This window comes from Branchiostoma floridae, chromosome 9 (genome assembly GCF_000003815.2).
Source record: "Branchiostoma floridae strain S238N-H82 chromosome 9, Bfl_VNyyK, whole genome shotgun sequence".
Taxonomy (NCBI): Eukaryota; Metazoa; Chordata; class Leptocardii; order Amphioxiformes; family Branchiostomatidae; genus Branchiostoma; species Branchiostoma floridae.
The window spans coordinates 15,448,493-15,464,813 of NC_049987.1; the positions used below are offsets into that span (position 1 = coordinate 15,448,493).

The 16,321-nt window shown below is 40.6% G+C and overlaps 1 protein-coding gene across 1 annotated transcript in view; it reads right to left on the bottom strand.

Annotated features, from left to right (window-relative positions):
* The window catches only part of LOC118422202, a 6,456-nt gene extending 4,604 nt beyond the window's left edge, over positions 1-1,852 (bottom strand). Inside the window, exons 1-2 of the mRNA XM_035829717.1 lie at positions 1,702-1,852; positions 600-886 (exon numbers count right to left, since the gene is read on the bottom strand). Coding sequence (XP_035685610.1) covers positions 600-886; positions 1,702-1,852 — 438 coding nt within the window. The remainder of the gene's footprint in view (positions 1-599; positions 887-1,701) is intronic.
* Positions 1,853-16,321: the final 14,469 nt, after the last annotated feature.

The following is a 16,321-nucleotide window of genomic DNA, read 5'->3' on the forward strand; positions in this document are numbered from 1 at the left end:
TATGTTGACTATGCAAATTAGATGTTAGCATAGTTAATGAGATGAATTTATATTCAAATGGTGCTTAATGACAGGAACTTTCTTCTCGTCACATATGTAGCTTGGTTCGAGAGGAATATTAATTGATAGGAACCATGCATGGTCGTATTTGCATAATTTGATTACAAAAGTGTATAATTCATTAGTTGGAAATGATAACATGTTCATACTAGTGGCACAAGTAGGTTAGACAAAAGTGAATATTATCAGGCATAACTTAAGATGAAAATAATTTTGACATCATTTGTATAATCAATGAATGTGGGAATGTTACAATAACTTCCCAAAGAAAGACATATGCAACATACTAGTATGGTATTTGAAAACAAAAATGACACAATCAAGTCATATAAATTCTGTTAATAAGAGACTATCTTGCATATCATTTGCAATGTAATTTGACAAAAGTACTTTGCGATGGTAAGTGGTCATGGAACTCTAGTTCCGTTTATAGAACATACATGCTAAACATACAGAACTCTTTCGTTTTGTATCTAAAATAAGTGGTTGGTAATAAACCTAAGGAGATTACGTTGCAACATTATGATAATAATACTTACTACCGTCAGTCCGTCGTCATCGCTGTAGGTAACCTCGTCTCCACTGTGCTCGCCATATGTGATGCTGTACGATGTGACTATGTGGCCACTGAATTGTTCATCTCTACCCTGGGTGATAATCGCCGTTACAAAGTACGTCTTGTGAAGATCCACCATAAGCCATTCGCGTTGATCAGGTGTTCTAGGCACCCAACCTCCAGAAAGCGGGGAATCCAGTACACCGTTGTCTGGCCCCTCTGTGTTGTTATACTGTGACGATGCAGACATGCTCGGGGATCGGAAGGCGTCTGCATCAAAGAAAACAAAAAATATGTAGGTGTTAACATTTCTTGAATACCGCAATGGAACAATCGCGCATGATGTCACGGGTCACGTGATTTGTTTATGCCGCAGTCTTGTTGGGTGTTAAGTTTTACCGTCTGCAGTTCCAGGTGAGATCTGGACATCATGACCAGCAAACGTCTATCAAATGACAAGATTTACGGACGCTGATCGGCGGTCCAACTGTGTCTAACATCTAGTGACTACATAACGTGGTCATGGTCTATATGTAGATATAGACTAATATTGAAGCGTTGTTCAGTTGTAACCTTGATGTATGTTTCTTTCAATGTTGGTAGATATCATAGTAAAATGTTGCTTCAGAACATTTTAAATCTAAGGGTGCGGTCACATACGTCTTACGATCGTCTTTTTTTCTATTTGCTTTTGGACAGACGAGGACGATGTGGCACTGCACTCAAGTTTTTGTAACTTATATCAACAATGCCACATACACGGTACAGACAGAAGGAAAGTCGTGTAAAGTGCCTTTCCCAAGGGCACAACGTCGGGGGGCACGGTGGGAATCGAACTCAGGACCCATAGATTCCGAGCCGAAAGCTCTACCAGTTACGCCACGCCCGACGCCACATCGTCTTGAGTGCAGCCATGCATGTGTTTACGTTGCAAAGTTCAGCGGTCTTGCTGCACTAAAAGGCTGTGTTAGACCCTTGTCGGTGGTTGGTTCCGTTACAGTCTGCTTGAAAATCCTATAGCTATGGCAGAAAAATCATACGACGGTCGCACGACGTACGTAATTCGTAAGCTTTGGCTGGCTTACCACATTGGTTGTCAGTGAGTGATACGCTCCCGTGTATCGTCCACGCTTCCCTGGACCAGTCCAACACGTTGCCTCCCTGTCCGCACTTACGCAGAGTGAGATCTGCCTCTCTCGGTGACAGCACACGATCCCACACGTTTAAGCATGACATGTCACCGGTGTATGCCTGGATAGGATGAAACAATATTTGTATAAGAGCTGATACTGTTACGATCTCACCACCTAGTGGGAGATTGCAATTTGCTATTTGCAAGGAAACCGCAAGGGGTCGCAAGCTGGAACAACTTCCTTCTTCTGCCAATCTGACTTAGGTCAGAAGTAAGATAATGAAACTCATTGTAAACATCGTGCTGTACAACAGAAAACGCTTCAATGTGAAATTGATTTTGTAATCCTGTCATAACGTTTCGAGTAGTACTTCAGCCCTTTGAAAGGACGTTAAATAAGGGCCCCATGTTTAAGAAGAGTCACGCCTTGAGCACGATTAATAAGAACCTGCCACACTTATCGGAAAAGCTAGGTCTCCGGACCGATCTTGAACAGGTGGTAGTCACCTGTTATGCCAGTCCTTTCAAATGTGCAGTATATTCTACCAAATAAACGAGATATCAAAAACTTTAGTTTCGCTGAAGCACATTAGAACGCCGCTAGGGGGCCATTATCGAACTTGACCTTCGTTTTCCTGACCCTACCCACCTACCAAATATCACCAGGATTCATCCAAGGCTTTTCGAGTTATGCTTATGCACACACACACACACACACACACACACACACACACACACAGACACACACACACACACACACACACACACACAGACACACAGACACACACAGACACAGACACAGACACAGACACAGACACAGACACAGACACAGACACACACACACACACACACACACACACACACACACACACACACACACACACACACACACACACACACACACACAGACAAACACATTGAAAACATAATCTTATTGGCGAAGTTAAAAAAAGAGCATGTCTTCACTTGCCTGGTCGACATCAAATAACCCTCCTGAGTCCTGCACTTGGCCAATAATCCACGTGGGGCCTGTACGGATCACGTGACCTGTGGCCAATCCAGAGCCGGCGCCGAAATGTTGTCCATCGACGTAGAACGACCATCGGCCATCCTGACTCAGCCAGGTGTAGCACACTGTGTGGCATCTGCCATCGTCAAGGTTAAGTCTTGTCTCATTGGCCGCGGCGTGTTTGTGTGCACCGTTGATCCAGAACTAAAATCGAAACAAATTACCTTGGTTTTGTACGATATAAAATCTTATGAATAAAAAAACCCTCCGATCTTCAGCGTAGAATAATGTCTAACCGATGTCGACAGGGGCACTTAATTTCAATTTTCATTCGTAATTTGGAACTATTTCCACATTATGAAAACATCAATATTATCATCATTACATTGGTATTTGTGTTAAACATTTGTTCACTTACACCTAATAGGTAACAATTAATAGATATAACTAACAGACAGACCAACAACAACACATCCCCATTCTTTATCATTAGTGGTCTCTTCCATTGACCCCATGACTTGGGATGTCTGCTCTCTCCCAAAAAAGGTTGATGTATAACGAATTCTATCAACGGTGACCTATGATTTCTGTCCCTCGCGCAAATCTGACCTTTTGCTAGGCATAGCGAACCGCCCCAATTTCCGCATTGGAACGCGGAGCCGCGCGGTGCACATATTGTCTTTCAAACGTATCCTACACGTAACCGCTCTGAAAATGCAAACAAAATTGTGCTGGCAGTAATCTATGGAATATTTGCTATCAATCTGTGGTATTTGTTTCTCAAAATACGCAATAAATAGTGAGCTAAAAATCGGTAAAGTCGGAGATACGGTCGAAAAAACCCTACGTTCCGCCGCCCAAAACGCGGCACCGGCCCACGCGCGGCGCTGCGGAAATGCCTCGTTTTTTTCAACACAAAGTTTTGCTCTTTACTTTCTGTCACTCTGTGGTGGTGAGATTTCTCTACTTATACCTACTTACTTATAGCAGATAGAAATACAGAAACACAGACCGCTAGAAAGGCCGGCATTTGCTCTTGAGCAAATCCAGCATATTACAAGCCATCCGAATGCAACAATGCACTATTTCATATCCACCTTTTTGCAGAAATTGACCTATCCCATCATCCTACTCCAAAATGAATTGAAAAGCCCCCCCCCCTGCAAGAATGGACTCTTCCAGAACACCCCTAATTATTCAAAATCGATTGGCCTATGTGACCCGATTTCCATTTCTAGTGCTAAAGCCGCTCATACACCAACTTCCAGATCAGTTGACTTTTCATGACACAGGAACCCAAAATGGCCAAAAAACCCAAAAGTCAACAACTAGCTATTGGCAATGTGCATTATAAGGCGTCCCGTGGGCCATACCGTACGCACACTCATACCAAATTTCAGATCATTTGGTTTTCATACAAAGGCACAGGAGCCAATACTATACATTTTTAGTCTAAAATGGCTTTAAAAATCCAAAAATTCATTAATTTTAAGTAATGTACGCCAGAAGTGAAGTATTGTGGTCTCATGCTCTGCACACCTTCGCGAATTCATATCAAATTTTAGTTCATTTGGTTTTCATACAAGGGTCAAAGGAGCCAAACATACACATTTGTGGTAAAAAAAATGGCCAAAAATACCAAAAATAACTCATTTTTGAAAAGATGAATATGTCCAATGCACCTCTGTACCAGATTTCAGCTCATTGGGTTGTATTACCATGGCACAGGGGCCCAAAATATAAACTTTTGTCAAAAATGACCCGAAACCCTAAATAAAATAGTTTTAAAGCTTCTATTAAAAAGTGAAAAATGCTCTGGGGATATTTGCTATCTTTAACTTCATGCAAAATTTCAAGTCATTTGGCCCTAAAATGAAAAAGTTTAATCCATTTGAAGATTTGACCGGAGGAGGATAGGAGGAGAAGAGATATGACAAAAGACAATATATATATAAAAAATCCATGTATGGATTGAAATATAATGAACACCAAAAAAAAAAACACTCTCCGATCATGGAGGTGATAAATAAAAGAGTGGTACCCTGAATAGTCCGTAGTAGGTTAATGCAATCTGATCACCACTGAACAGCACCCCGTTTGTCGTGTTGGAGATGTGAAGTTGCACACACGCGGTCAGAGCATCGAGCCCAGGAGGCGTGGTGACGTTCAGTCGAACGCAGTTACTGGTCGATGCCGGTTCAGGGAAAGTCATCTTCTTCAAACAACAACCTGAAATGTTTCATAGCAATCAATCAACAGTCAATCAATCAATCAATAAACCAATTAACCAATTCATCTATCAGATTGTAATATATTGCATTTTGATTGCACATCGATATCACTTTGTAATCGGGTTACTCCCGGAACAAAACGTTGAGTAAGGTTAGATATGGATGACGTCATCAGGTTTTATTGCCCCTGATACTATTTTTTTCTATGAGAAAATACAGCACTTTGGTGCGTAATGATGAAAGCTCCAAACTCACGTTTGCACCACTTGATATCAGCTAATGATCTGTAGTTATTAGAAAATAATTGTTTTCATCTAATCAAAAAAGTTCATTTTCTAATAATTACAGATCATTAGCAGATATCAAGTCGCACAAACGTGAGTTTGTAGCTTTCATCATTATGCACCAAAATGCTGTATTTTCTCATAGAAAAATATATTAGGGGCAATAAAACCTGATGACGTCATCCATACGGCCCAAAAATGAGATTTAGAATTCTTTCATGCCCATCTATCAATATTCGTTACAGTTCCACTCTTTCTTAATCAATTAATTAGAAAACAATGGAAAGTCAAAATGCCAATTTAGCCAACATTGAAACCTTAAGAGGAGTAGCATCAGTACAAGACAGGGGCTTCACTTTGACATTATTACTCGCAATTCTTTTCACGGCGCATGCGTACTCGGAAGTGTGAACGAGCGTATTCCAAAGGCATAAATAGCACAGATCTAGTATTGATCTTCGTGGTCAAAATTGACTGTAAGAATGCCATCGTAGTTTGAGCTCTGTGAGTGATATCTATAAGGCCACGTTGATTTGATTATATGGATGACCTCCGCGCTCGCACCAATTTTCGGCCATTTCCAAAAAAAAAAAAAGTTTTCGACCACACAATAAATTGTGCAAAGCAGCTGTAAAATGAGCACAAATATTCCGTACATTGAAAAAAAAGTATCAGAAAACAGATAACTAATGCCATATATAGAATGCCAAAATGAATCTAAAGTCAAAGAATAAGATGTGAAAGGACGGAAAGAAAAAAAAATCTATTGTTGGTTGGGGGAGGTACCAGTACAGAAAATTCAGGTCCAGAGGACCATGGTATACCATACTATGTGTATTTAGTCCTATGTTCAACCTTCCTGGCCACTTTGATTTCATACTGAAGGCAACTTTTTTTTTTTTTGGCCAAACTTTTTTTTTATTCGCTCGCTCGCATCAGTTTTGGAGATCCCGGAGGATGTCATCCATACAATCAAATCAACATGGCCTAACCTAGAAAAAAATCTCACCGGCTTGACTAAGATGTACAAGGCTCACCAGAACGGCGAGCACCTGGAGGTACCCAACCCTCATGGCTGTTTATCTCCTATTCCTAATGTAGAAGTAAAATAAACACATTAATCACTGTGGATTTCATAATCAATATACTGTTGTTAAATGGATCATTATAATTGTGATATCAATAAATAGAATCATGAAAAATTACGCAAAATATGAAAAACGCCAACACTTTTAAAATTGTGAACACCTGCATTAAATCGTGTTATGTATTTATAACTATATTTGTGGAAATCAACTTATCACTAACATGACTAAAAATATATTGTATCTCAACAGCGTATTTCAATGACTGTTGATGCAACATGCTTTCAACTTGTCCATGAATGATGCTGATCTGCTGGTGTATCGCCAGAGGACGCTGTTAGACTGTTTTCCGTAGTATATTACTGTATGAACTTATGCATGATGGATGCTAAGGTAGGCGTTAGAAAACTTCTCTAATTGCAGCCACATAGATTTAGCTAGCTACGTACCTAGCAGCCAAAGTTTACATGCTCGGCTGCTGCTTAGTTGCATATTACAGCAACTTAAGTATGGGCGGTGAGCAAAATGCCTAGTCTGCAACAGACACCTTGGGCTGCTGTAAAATGCCAGATGACTTACTTGACTTACTTATGAGCCAGATAAACTAAATAGTTTACCAGAGGAGTATAATAGCCAGCCTCGGTTGGGAGTATGTGACTCTTTGGCTATGATAAATCATTCACCATATAATAATAGGGCTTGAAATACTGTAAATGCATTCAAGCTCGCGAAGATTTACTTTCGCGGTAACAAAAAAATGGAGTGTTCGTGGTGGTTTTAAGTTCTAAGTAATAATATATATATAATATTATAAGTAATACTAGATTTGCTCGCATTGCGACCGTAATTTTAACTATTTTTGAAATGACGGTCGCACGGCGCGCCAATGAAAAAAAATGAGCAAGAAATAAAGCTTACGCCTAAAGTAATGGCTGCTGAACGAAGCCGCGGTTAGAAAAATCAAGCAACACGCCGGCTGGCTAAGTGATAGCGCGCCCCGCTGGCGGAATGAATCGCGGAAACACCGCCGTGCCGTGCGACTGTTATTAATGTTGACGGCCTTATATCACTACGTCGCCGCCTCGCTATCAGACGATTTCCCCACGGACATGTTTCAAGAAAAATACCCGGCGAAACAGCTGTTCCCCGTCAGATTCTACTCTATAAAACATGTGGGACTAAATGTTACCGTCTAATAAATAATTTTGTGGAAACGACATATGACTGTTTGAAACTCTAACAACAGCTAGCCGCGTTTGATTGCCGGCGTCCTTTGATGAAGTCGCGGAAATCTTATATATACATATTGGCTGTTCCGGGGAGGGATCCCACCCCCTGATCACGTGCGGCAGCGAGGCCTATTTCGCGCGAACGCAAGGGCGGTCCTGGGTAGGAGGGGCTGCGAAACAGCTGTACATCTCCCTTTAATAGAGCTGATAACTTCCTGAAACAGCGAAGGAGCGTTCTTGGCGCGTGCTTTTGTATTTTTACTACGGTATTTTTAATTTCCTCCCCATCTTTTTGCCGCTACGCTGGGTGAAAATACAGCGTAGCGGGCTCTTTACAGCGTCGTTTTTCCAGCCCACAGTGTAGCGGGCCGTAATGCTGAAAAGGCTTGGCGAGAACACTGAATTATTATTTATTTCTGTTTATTTCTCATACAATGTACAGCCTATGTTATATAGCACCGACGGTTCCTGACTGACTGCAGTGCTACTATTATTTTTGTTTATTTCTCTTAACAGAGCTGTCAGTTGTGACAGGTGTTCTTAGATAGAACAGGACAGAATAATCAATCTACCTCATGCTCTATGTACAGCCTATGTTATATGCTTAACTAGTACAATAGTTCTATATGACTGTAACTGCTACTATTTTTGTTTATTCCTCTCAAAGGCCGATATGAGCATTCATGAATAAAGGTTCAAACAAACAAACATTTTTAACAGGATCAGTGCCTATCCAAATGTTTAATTCCATGTTAAAAACATTGATTAATAGGAGTAATACTTTGTATGGCTTAAGACATTTGCTTGTGCTTTTACCTTTCATAGTGGTGCTCCTAAATTTTTGCTGGTGCTCCTAAGTTTTACAAATTAGGAGCACCATGCTCTTAGTTAAAAAGTTAGTCTGGAGCCCTGGCTCAGGGTGTGTGTTGAGTCGTGTAATCAAAAAGTTGCTACGAGGAAAATTTAGCGGTAGACTAGTGACCGTTAAAACCGCTGGGAAACATTCTGCATAATCACGAAAGCGCTGGGCCCTAAGGAGGACGAGGAGGTCTCGAAAACAATTTCGTCTGCTTCCAATCAGTTTCAGCGGCAGTATTACTCAACCACCTCTTTCTCTAGGGCTCGAGCGCTTGATCAGTCACGTGGTGGGTGCTGGAAGTGTGACGAGTATGGGCATCTGCAAGCTGACTGCCCCCTGGGCAAAGCCGGGCCGGTCCGACATCAGTGGTCTGCGACTTCTGCGCGGGGTAGAGGTCGTGGCCCCGGTCGAGGCAACGCTTTTTGGCGTTTAATATTGAAGAACCGGCCCCGACTTTGCCCAGGAGGTGACTGTGTTTTTTGGCATGTGATTATTAGGATTTTTGTAACAGGCTGTAAGATACTAGTACTAAGAACAGAGTTGTGCGGATGTTATCTTTGCTTTACGTTGTTTGTTACTTGCTCTGAATTCCACACTGTCATGTTGTATAAGGAAGAAAAGAATTAGTAAATCATGTCGCACGTATGGACTAGTTCAGAGAGTTGGTAACGTGCAAAATTTTGATCTGAAGTCACGAAGGTAATCTTTGAAATTGTTATTTTACTATTTTTGCGATGTTTTGGTATCATATTGTTTATTTTTAGTACTCTATGCATTATTTTTCGTCGGGTGCATTTTATGTTTCCGACCCAACAACCAAGTTTGTACTGGGATGTGCCGCAAGATTGAAGATAACGTTTTGTTTTGTAATTTTTTGTTTCTTGAAGTGAACATGCTATTAAACTCTTGCCTTTGGGAAAAATGTGCTCTGTTATAATTGTCGGTTTGTTTGGTAATTTATTGAAGTTACACTTAGTGATATTTCACTCAAATGTTGAAGTTTTCTATTTAGAACACCGAGATTTATGAGTAACACGAATGATGTTGGTAGTTTGCTCCATGGCAGTTTTTGTGTTTCATTAAACATTCCTGAGCAAGTTTGCGTAGTAGCTCTAGGTGGGTGACTTTTTAGTGTCTTCCACTTACAGAATACTTCCCGTTGATGTACCAAAGAAAAACCTCCGTAAAGTTCGTAAGCGTTTCTTGCGTGTTAAAAGAAATTAAGCCTAACTTAGTTTTAAATGTTTCTCGTAATTTCACAGTTAGTCTTTCGTGACGTATTTAGCGGTCAGAAATCCCGCAAATTTACGAGCTTTTATCTAGTGGCTAGACAACTATCTGTGTGGAGATGAGTTGTTTACAAAACGCAGTAGCCACGTGACCTGTTCCACATTACAGAAAATTTAGGGGTGTTTGCAGCGTGTTGGTTCAGCTGCCGCAGAAAGATTAGTTTCTTTACACATTTGAGTACAGCAATCTTGTAAGACGGTAGATGGAGGCGTTTTACAGATTTCATGATGATTTCAATGTGCGAAGACCTAATATCTCTACAAGTAGGGGCCGCTGCCAGGAAACCTAGTTGTTCTTTTTCCAGCTGTTTTTTTTTTTTTTTTTTGCTTTTGATACTTGGAACTTGCTCGCTGGCCCAGCAATTGCTGCCGTCTGGCCTCGATTGCGCCCCAGTCTACTTCCGTACGCTAATCGCCCGCCCTCCCTGTTTGCCTAGCCTCAGTTCCAGGACCGGTTTAAATTTATTTTTCCCCTACGGGCGACACTCATCATGAAACATGTATATATAAACCCAGTACATAGACCAGTGATTAATTATGAACCTAAACGTCTCGAAGGGAAATTGTGCGTAGATTGTCTTGCATGGCGAACCAACAACGTTGTGGGAGGGGGGAAAGGTCCGTACTTTTGGGGGATCGTTAAGAAACTTCCGAAGCCAAAGTCGTTTGCTACATGGCGGCACACGCGGGGACAGAAGTTCGCATCAATTTGTTTATGTAACGTCAACGTTGTGCATCTAAGTTCCCAATCTTATTGAGTCTATGTTTGTGCATTTTGAGATCGCAAACTGCTGGGGAAGAGAAGACCACTAAATCGACGGCATAGAAGATACAGCTTTGACGAAAAGGCAGCGTAGATTTGAATACAAATTTTACGCAACTGAAGCAAGAGTATTAATTATCGTGTTCTGTTTTTAGTAAACTATAACGTTACTACTAAGTACAATAAGTATATCTTGTAAATCTCCGAGTTTCTCCAATTTCTAGTCGGTATTCTGACATGATGGTAGCGATGAATAAAGACCCCTCCTCCTCACAGTTTATTTATTTCCGCTACGCATGCCAGTTGTTACAGCATGCGCAAAGTACGAACGGGTCTTGAAGGTAAGAATCTTTTTAAAGATGCTCTTAAAATACATCTTATCCTTTAAGTTAAAAAATAAATTTCTAGATACAGGGTGTTAGTTTTAAATGATATGTCACTGTCGAATATTGTGCCAGTAAAGACAGCTATAAACCACACGTCTTGTCTTGTTTACCCCCAAATAACCACGCAAGGGGCAACGTAGAAAGTTTTACGGCTTTTGCAAGTTCTGCGCTGTTTCCAAGACATTCAGCTGTCTCCAATTCTTCAAGAACTTATTCAAAATATCACTCAAACCCAAGGTCTAAACCAAGTCATCGCCTGTCACACCATTATAGTGAATTTGTGTTACAATAGAGGGACGCTTGTGGCAGCCTTGAATCTATGCAAAACAGGGGTAACTCATATGTCCTTGGTTTGATAAATGGTGTCTTGATTCCAAGCCAAGATCGGAACAACAAAGAATTTCAGACTACATTTAAACCTACGATACATGAGATAAAAGGCGTATACTATACAGCTACATCTGTTCTATTTGCGACCTGGGCTCTGTGGCTTCTTTAAGTTAGTAGATTTCGTAGCACACTATAGTATTATAGTATTCTTCAAGTCTCATTTGTCACCTTTGTGACGCAGCTACCGAGAAATTATTTCCATGAGTACTAGTATAGAGAAAGAAATCCAGGTAAGTACCACCTGTTGTTATTTCATTTTCTGGCAGAGGCCATGATAAAAAGTCAAAATTGACTTTTAAATGGTATCCCCTGTCGTTTAGATTACCAGTCCCAACATAAAATATTCTATAAGCTTTTAGAAGAATTTTTACGACGCAGCGGAGTGACGTAACTATTTGAGCACAGTGGCGCTCTTTAGTGAGATATCCACTTGTAGGGAAAGAAATACATCTGTCCTAATAATTCTTTAACTAAAAATATTACCTTTTTTCTCAGTTGACCGCAGACTGATCGCATCCGCACAAGAGGTATGGGACGAGTCTTATCAGCCAAACTAACCGCCAACGTCATATAACGTCCTTGGTAAGAGAGACACACCTATTGTATTAATAATTCAAACATTAATCTATGCGAAGGTCGACTGGTTACTTTCAGATGCAACAACTACACAATGGGAAGCCGCGAGGCACTTTGTGTGTACCCAGGGAGCATACACAGGACTTTTGTGTCACGACGTTATGTTAATTGATGTTTTTCATTGGATAGATGAGGACCATGTGGTACCTGACTCAAGTTAGTGACTTATTTTAACAGAGTATGTACAGACAGAAATTAAAGGTATTCTTTTACCCCCCCCCCCCTCCAAGTCAGGCACCCATCTTGACATCACACATCAGCAAGCCAAAGGGATATGCCAAACAGACTCGTGCCAGCCAGACCAGGGCCCGAGGAGACGGGGCCCGATCAGAGGGAGGCCAAGTGGATCGAGGCCGAGCAGAGGGAGTGGAGGGAGGCCGAACGGAGGAAGGTCCAGCCTCTTGTCCATCGCCCAGACAGATAGTGTCAGAAAGAGGGAACATGGCCCCTAATGTCAATAGTTGAAGCATGGACATACACACGACTGCTGTCGAGCTGTCTGGAAACACTTTAACAGACATACTTAATAAGAATAGCAACAATGTAAGACATTTTGCCATAAATTGTGCTATTTAAAACTCATGTTGTCAGACCCGGAACTTGTAATCTGGAATGATAAGATCAGCTCTGGATCAGCATAAAATAGGACTCACTCATCAAGGCCTATGTAGAGCGCCACTATCCGACGTAGCACAGAGAATCAGATGAGATCTGGAAATCTTGTAGAGACCAAATCAATTCGTGGGTTGGGTATCTGAAATCTAATGGTGTACTCGAGGAGACCGATATTTAGATAATTTAGCCGATTTGTACCTTGTTTATTAAATACTGTTATGCTGTATTCAAGCTACTTTTTTGATAATGTATTGATTAGTTTTTTTTTGTCCATGTATTGAGAACTTTGCAATTCATGCTGTATTCACTGCTGCTATGCTAGGTTTGTTTTTAAGGTTGAAATTGAATGTAAATAAAAGTATATATCAACAACATTTCGCCCTGACGGACATGACAGACTTGTTTATGATCTCGGGTTTTCGATTACGCTTTTGGGTTTATTGGGATGTCTAATTACAAACTAGGCAAACCAGCACGACCCTTTCTACTATAGTCCTTAAACATTTTCAAGTCCACGCAAATCCTAACAAAAGAACAATGTCAATAGCTATCGCTTTTCCACGCGGAAACAGACGACAGCCCTTCAAAGCACGGTAGGGGCGTGTGTATGATGGACAAAAAACACGACACGAATGACTACAGGCCTCCCCATTATGATAACAGAAAACCACCAGCGCCGAACTGTACCTGTAGCTTTTCAAAACACTGCTACTTTGTCTTTTTGTAGCAACCGATGCTGAAACACCAGCAGAATATGACACTGAGGACCAGGCTGAGAGCCCTCTGGATTTTACAGACATGAAGTTGCTACTAACTTTTTTTTCTTAACAATCTTTAAATTATGTTCAATATTGACCTCTTGTTTTCGTACTAATGTCTGAAAGGAAGAATGCGGACAACAAGAAAGTGATGCGGCATATCAAACAACTTCATCCAACAGCCCCCAACTTAAAACACATCACAACGGATTTCGGCCCTGTCCTACATGATTCCAGAGCTCATAAAAATTAATTGTGTGTTCCACTGGAACCAGGCTTTATGGAGAAGATTAGAGCAATGCAGACTACTAACAACATAAATGAAAAAAAAATCTGCATACAAATGTGTATATATATAAGATCCATCATGGTCCTGTCTTTCCTCTCTGCTAAGGAAATCCCTGACATCTTGAAGGCCCTGATGGGTCAATCGATCACCCCTATCATTACACAATTCTAAGCAATATATTAACAAATACACTTTCCAACGTTTTACTCTTATTAACGACATCATAGCGTTATTCAACATTACCAATTCCGGTGACGTCAGTAAAGAATTGAAAGATTGCATACGCCCCTGCCAGGGTACCGGAGCTCCTAGTCTTAGCTGTGTAAGTGAAGATTCTACTTTGGCAATGAGGAAAGCTCCAAGGATTGGTACACCCGAGGATGACAAGGTAGCGCGATTACCATCTGAAACTGGAAGATATTTCCGAAAGGTGTTGTCTTTTATGAGACATTGTGTTTTCCTGTGAAAAGCCCACCCAATATATTCTAAGCGTATATGCGTATTTGGAGATATACGGAGAGAAAGTCAACTTTCAGTCTCATGTAGTCATATGAAACAACCTGCCCTCGAAATTCTCTCTCTACTGGAGCGAATCCACCGCGGCAACTGCGCAGGGTATGGCCCAGGAAGAGTTGGAAGTATTCGTAGACATCGACGCCAATGAGAAATGTACAGGTGACCCAACTGATGAGGAACTTTGCAAGAAGTTCTCAAAGCTAGAGATGCAACCGGCGCCCCTGATAAGACAAAGGGCGTAGAAGACTTGCTCCCTCCACCGACTCCAAGCAACGTATACGTACACGAAGCCTTGGATGTCCTTCGGCGATGGATGCAGTTCCATGAGTACACAGACTATGCCAAGTCAATTCACATTCAAATATTCTGCTAAAAAGTGTTACATGGAATGATAGGATATTGATACCCACGCTAACGTCGCTATATTTTGTTTGTGAAAATTTCTCTGAAAACTTCCGTCGAAAATGTTGATGTAGTATGTCGATATCGTGATCTAAAAAGCCACGCATATTGAGAATAACTGTTGATTGTTGTGCTAGTTACGGTCATTTTCATGTGCCATACCTAAATGTATGAAAACGAACACTGTTTTGTCCATAGCGACATTTGTCCAGGTCCATCCGACTGTTGTGTCCACTCCTTCAGGTTAAACCACCCAGCTCAGCAGACTGACACCCAGGTCCATTACAATTTGTCCACTCTCCCTACTTTAATTTTCGACACTGACAATCTCCTGTATTCTGACTCTGAACTTCAGCCTTTTTAATGACAACTCTAATGAAGATGCAATTGATTCTTTTAACATGTCAACTCCCGCTGCCGACAATAATGCAATATATGGCACTAGCATAGCTGTCCCACTTGATTATCTGGCTCGCCAGACCTTTCAGCTGGTCCAGTACTTTGCACAAAAACTGGTGCAGCTGTGGACTGAAGTACTGGTTACTACGGGGCCAACCCAGCCTCCAGCCCACCTGCTAACCAATCCTCCAACACTTTCCCTCTTTCAAGTGGCAGAAAGAGGGAAATTGGGCCAAAGAGTGATTGGTTGAAGCCTGGAGAAACATTCGCCGAGCTGTCTGGAGACAACTTTTAAACATACTTATGAGCTAAGAAAAGTAACAACCCCAGCCATTTTGCCACAAAATGTGCCAAGCTCACGTTTTCTGGCCCAGAACTCGTAAGCCGCAATGTTAGGGGGTTGGCTTTGTACATGCGCTTTTTTTTCTTATCCAAACTTGTCACTTCTGATATATTGTATTATTTGGTACTTGCTAGCTACTGTATTCAAGTTGATTTTTATATTTCTATATTCAACTAGTGTCATGCATCTGATTATTAGTGCGGTAAAATTTTGGCAGTTGCGCAAATTTGTTCTTTAATGTAAAAAATAGTTTAAAGAGGCATCTTATTTGTAGAGGACTTGCTTGATATCAGTGGAAAACCCATACCATACAATGTTTTAGTTACGAATTAAAAAAAAACCTTAAACTGTGCTCTGAATATTTATACAATGGGTTAGTTTCTACATTATGTACATGGTCTTCAAGTAAAACCAAAAAGAATTTCAACCACCTGCAAGAGTGTAGACCGATTTTAAAGAATTATGATTGGCTGAGAGGGGCAAAAATCAACAGGAAAATTTATGATCATATTATGGAAAAAGAAATCTTCAACATCACTCTTCCATGGAGACAAATATTCCAATTGGCACACAAAATTACAATCGATTCGCAAGTAGGATATTCCAATTTAAATTGTTTAATAATTTAAGTTCCTCGCTACAAACCAGATGTTGCACATTTGGAATATTAAATATAAGTCGAAATGCTCTTTCTGTGGCGAACTACTAAACACTTATTTTGGAACTATCATATTGTAACATCTTTCTGGAAAAATGTTGAAAATTGGAGTAATACTGCAACAGGACATTATTTGAATATTGATAACCCATTGAATGTAATACTGGGAGATTTAGAGAGTGAAAGTCCTATTACGTTAAAGTCTAATGTTGTTATATTTTAGGAAAAAATTCCATCTATAGTCCAGTGAGATATCAATACCGTCTATCAATAAGTTTATTACCTTCCTTAAGTACTTTTACAGCATTGAAAAAGTATAGCCACTCGTAGAAACAAATTGTATGTACACAACAAAAATGGGAACCTCTGTATTCTCTTAAAAATGCCACATGATTATTGCCAGCACAACTGTATTGTACATGTTTAACCTGT